At 44.0% G+C, this 3256-nt stretch overlaps 1 protein-coding gene across 1 annotated transcript; it reads right to left on the bottom strand.

Annotated features, from left to right (window-relative positions):
* Positions 1-1009: 1009 nt before the first annotated feature.
* On the bottom strand, positions 1010-3035 carry LOC103899643 (toll-like receptor 1). Its single transcript, XM_009280152.2, has one exon. It carries the CDS (start codon positions 3002-3004, stop codon positions 1055-1057), a length of 1950 nt encoding a protein of 649 aa, XP_009278427.1. The 5' UTR covers positions 3005-3035; the 3' UTR covers positions 1010-1054.
* Between the last annotated feature and the right edge of the window lie 221 nt (positions 3036-3256).

The raw sequence follows: 3256 nt of genomic DNA, 5'->3' as shown, positions 1-3256 counted from the left end.
AATAGGGGGTCTTACCTGCTGTCCCAAGACCTGGCGTATTTTTTCAGCCTCTGACTGGTTATTGCCTTTCTGATCAGAACTCGTGCTGCGCTGCAAAAGATACTGTTTTGGCTGAAAAGGACAGATTCTTTTAATAATAAGCATAAAGTAAGATATATGGGTGAGGAAAAAAAAAAGTAGGAAGCTAAAAAAAAAAGCAGGATGTAGAAAAGTCAAGAGTTTCTCAAGATATAGCCAATGATAATGAAGGCAGTTATGTTACTGCAGATACCCCCTCAGTCGCTCCTGTCAGGGTATCTCTCAGGATCAAAGTGGTACCAGGACTCTATCAGAGGATGGGAATTAGAGCTCTGACTGTCAATTCACTGCTTCTCCCTTGCAGCAGTGCCAAACCATAAGCGCCAAAAGGTGAAGTAGCTCGTCCTTCCTTTTTATTATTATTTTCTTTTTTTTAAGAAAAAAACCCAAAACCTTTCTTCCTCACTCAGTCCTCTTTTGTGGCATGGCCATTTTTGTCCACCTGTGCTGGATGTTCAGAGAGTCCTGTATCTGGGTCCTATCCTTTTAAGCTTCACTGAATCTGAGAACACTACCCAGGAACCATCTCAAGCTCTGGACTTCTAGACGTCTTCTCAGGATGCGTAATTTTCTTTCCTGCAAACTAATTTTAGCAAAAGAGATCCCGTGACCAAGCTGCCTAAGTCTTGTGATTAATGCAGCTCTGCAAACTCTCCAGCAACTCAAGCACTCTTCCACATGACTATACCAACTGCTCCAGATTTTATTCTGCTGAGAAAAATTCACTACAGTATTTCAAGCTGTATTTCAAAATCCACATCCAAACTCATTTGTGATTTGCTGTCTCTGTATCAACCTCAAAAGACTTCCAGTAAGGTGAGTTGAATTTTGCCTACAGTTAGGATGCAGCATAGACAACTATGTAGAAACAAGACTCTGTAACAAAAAGTTAAATACATTGACAACCAATAGAAATCATAAAGTATTTATTGCTTCACCAAGAAAAAAAACAGAAGAAAAACCATTAGAAAGATTCTTAATCCGTTTCCCCACACCACTGTCCATCAGCCATTGGCAGGTTCATACTAATAGCTGCCCTCAGGTTAGCCCAGAAAAGGGCACGCTTGCTCCTCTCCTTCGGCCACTCCAGGTAGGTTCGCTTTGCCATGAGAGCCTTCAGCTTGTGATACCTCGCGGGGACAATATGCGGAGGGATCGGCTCCAGTAAAATGAGGATTAAGCTGTTGGAATTCTCACTGAATAATTTGTGATGGGCAAAGTACAGCTCATAGTGACACCACTCGCTCTGCACAAAGTTGGGAGACAACACAAAGATCGACTTGTAGCTCTTCTCAATGCAGTTAATGATGTTCTCCACAATGCTCTTGCCAGGGATAAAGTTTCTCTCGTGCTGGCACAGTTGTACGCAGCCCTCCCCCTTCTCCAGGTTCGGGATCAGCTCGTTCTTCACCCACAATGAATCGCGCTCGCTGTAGGAAATGAACGCATGAAACTGCAGAACGGTCTCCTGCTCTTCGGGGTGGTTGTGCCAAGCTCTCCGCTTCGTCTGCGTCCACTGCCACGTCATCTGCACGTACCACGGCACATCCAGGTAGATGCACAGAAAGGCCACGACAGCCACCAGCACCAGCGTCAGCAGCAGAGCTGTCACGAGCAAGAGCATCGTGTTGCAAGCCAGTTCAGTCAGGTGGAAGTCCTTCAGCTGCGTTCCTCGCAAGTCTTCCGGGTACTCGCACACATATGCCGCCGGCCAGCCAGCCAGCTTCCCCCCAGACTGCCTCGCCAGACGAATAAAGTCTTGCAGTTCACAGGAACACTTGAACGGGTTGTGCCTGGCTTGTAGCTCCTTGACCCTTGGGCAGCTCTGGAAGAAGTCGGCAGATGGGGTGAGGATCAAATTCATCTCTGTGTTCAGGAACTCCAGGGACATAAAGCCACTGCACCCCGGCAGGTCAGCCAGCCTGTTCGATGCCAGGTTCAGCTCCTCCAGCGATTTCAGCTCAGCCATCCCCTTGGCGACACTGGTGATCTGATTGTTTTGTAGGTTGAGTTTTTTGATGTTGACTGGCAAGCACTCAAACACGGAATCCGTCAACTGATTTGAGGACAGGTCCAACTCTGTCAGAGACTCAGCCCACCGGCATTGCACGTCAGCTGCAATGTGACTCAGCAAGTTGTTGCTCATGTCCAAATATTTCAGCAATTTCATACGGCTGGTCATGAAGCTTACCTTGGAAAGGCTCTCAAATTTATTCTTCTGCAAGATTAATGTCTCCAGTTGAATTAATTTGTCACAATTTTGAAAAAGAAGATCTGTTAAATCATTCTTTGAAAAATTTAAGTATTTAAAGGGACTGTTAGACAAAGGACACAGCATATGTATCATCTCTGATTCAGCTATTGTCAAGGCTGCGATATTCATGTCTGCAAATATTTTGTATAGGTCATCCTGTGAGAAGTACAGATCTGTGATTAAAACTTTCTTTATTGTCAATGCTTTCATAGAGGTACCTGAATAGTCAAAGTCACAGCTTTTGATGTCCGACAATTGTGTTAGACTGCTAATATTGAAGTATTCAATGGATGAGTGCCATACAGTCTGAAAAACTTCAGTAAGAGCATTCCAGTCCACTGACATATTTGTCAGTGTCAGATTTTGTAACCTGGAGCCTTGTCTGAAATTAGATAATAAAGCTACTAATTTTTTTACATTGTCATTTGTGATTTCTGACAATGACAGGCTTTCTGTAGTATTTTGTATCACAACCCAGTCAAAATTAGCTTTGGACTGATGACTATTTGTATACAGGAGTGGCAGGCTCTTGATTTTTTTGTCAGAACCATCTTCCAGAAAATCGTTAGAAACAGATTTAAAGAGTTCATTTGCCATAGACAGGCTGATATAGTTCCAAAAAGTTAATGCAAACAGACATTTGTAAAGAAAAAAGTTTCTGAGAGATCTCATATTTTCTGTTATATTGGTTTCCGGTTCCTTGGAGATGCTGTCGTGGTTTAACCTCAGCTGTCAACTAAGCCCCACACAGCCGCTCGCTCACTCCTCCCCAGTGGGATGGGGGAGAGAATCAGAAGGGTAAAAGAGAAAATTCGTGGGTTGAGATAAAGACAGTTTAATAGGTAAAGCAAAAGCTGCGCACGCAAGCAAAGCAAAACAAGGAATTCATTCACTCCTTCCCATCGGCAGGCAGGTGTTCAGCCA

The sequence above is a fragment of the Aptenodytes forsteri genome, unplaced genomic scaffold (genome assembly GCF_000699145.1).
Source record: "Aptenodytes forsteri isolate BGI_AS27 unplaced genomic scaffold, ASM69914v1 Scaffold35, whole genome shotgun sequence".
NCBI lineage: Eukaryota > Metazoa > Chordata > Aves > Sphenisciformes > Spheniscidae > Aptenodytes > Aptenodytes forsteri.
Note: the sequence above shows the minus strand (reverse complement) of the source record. Positions and strands in the feature narration are given on the sequence as shown.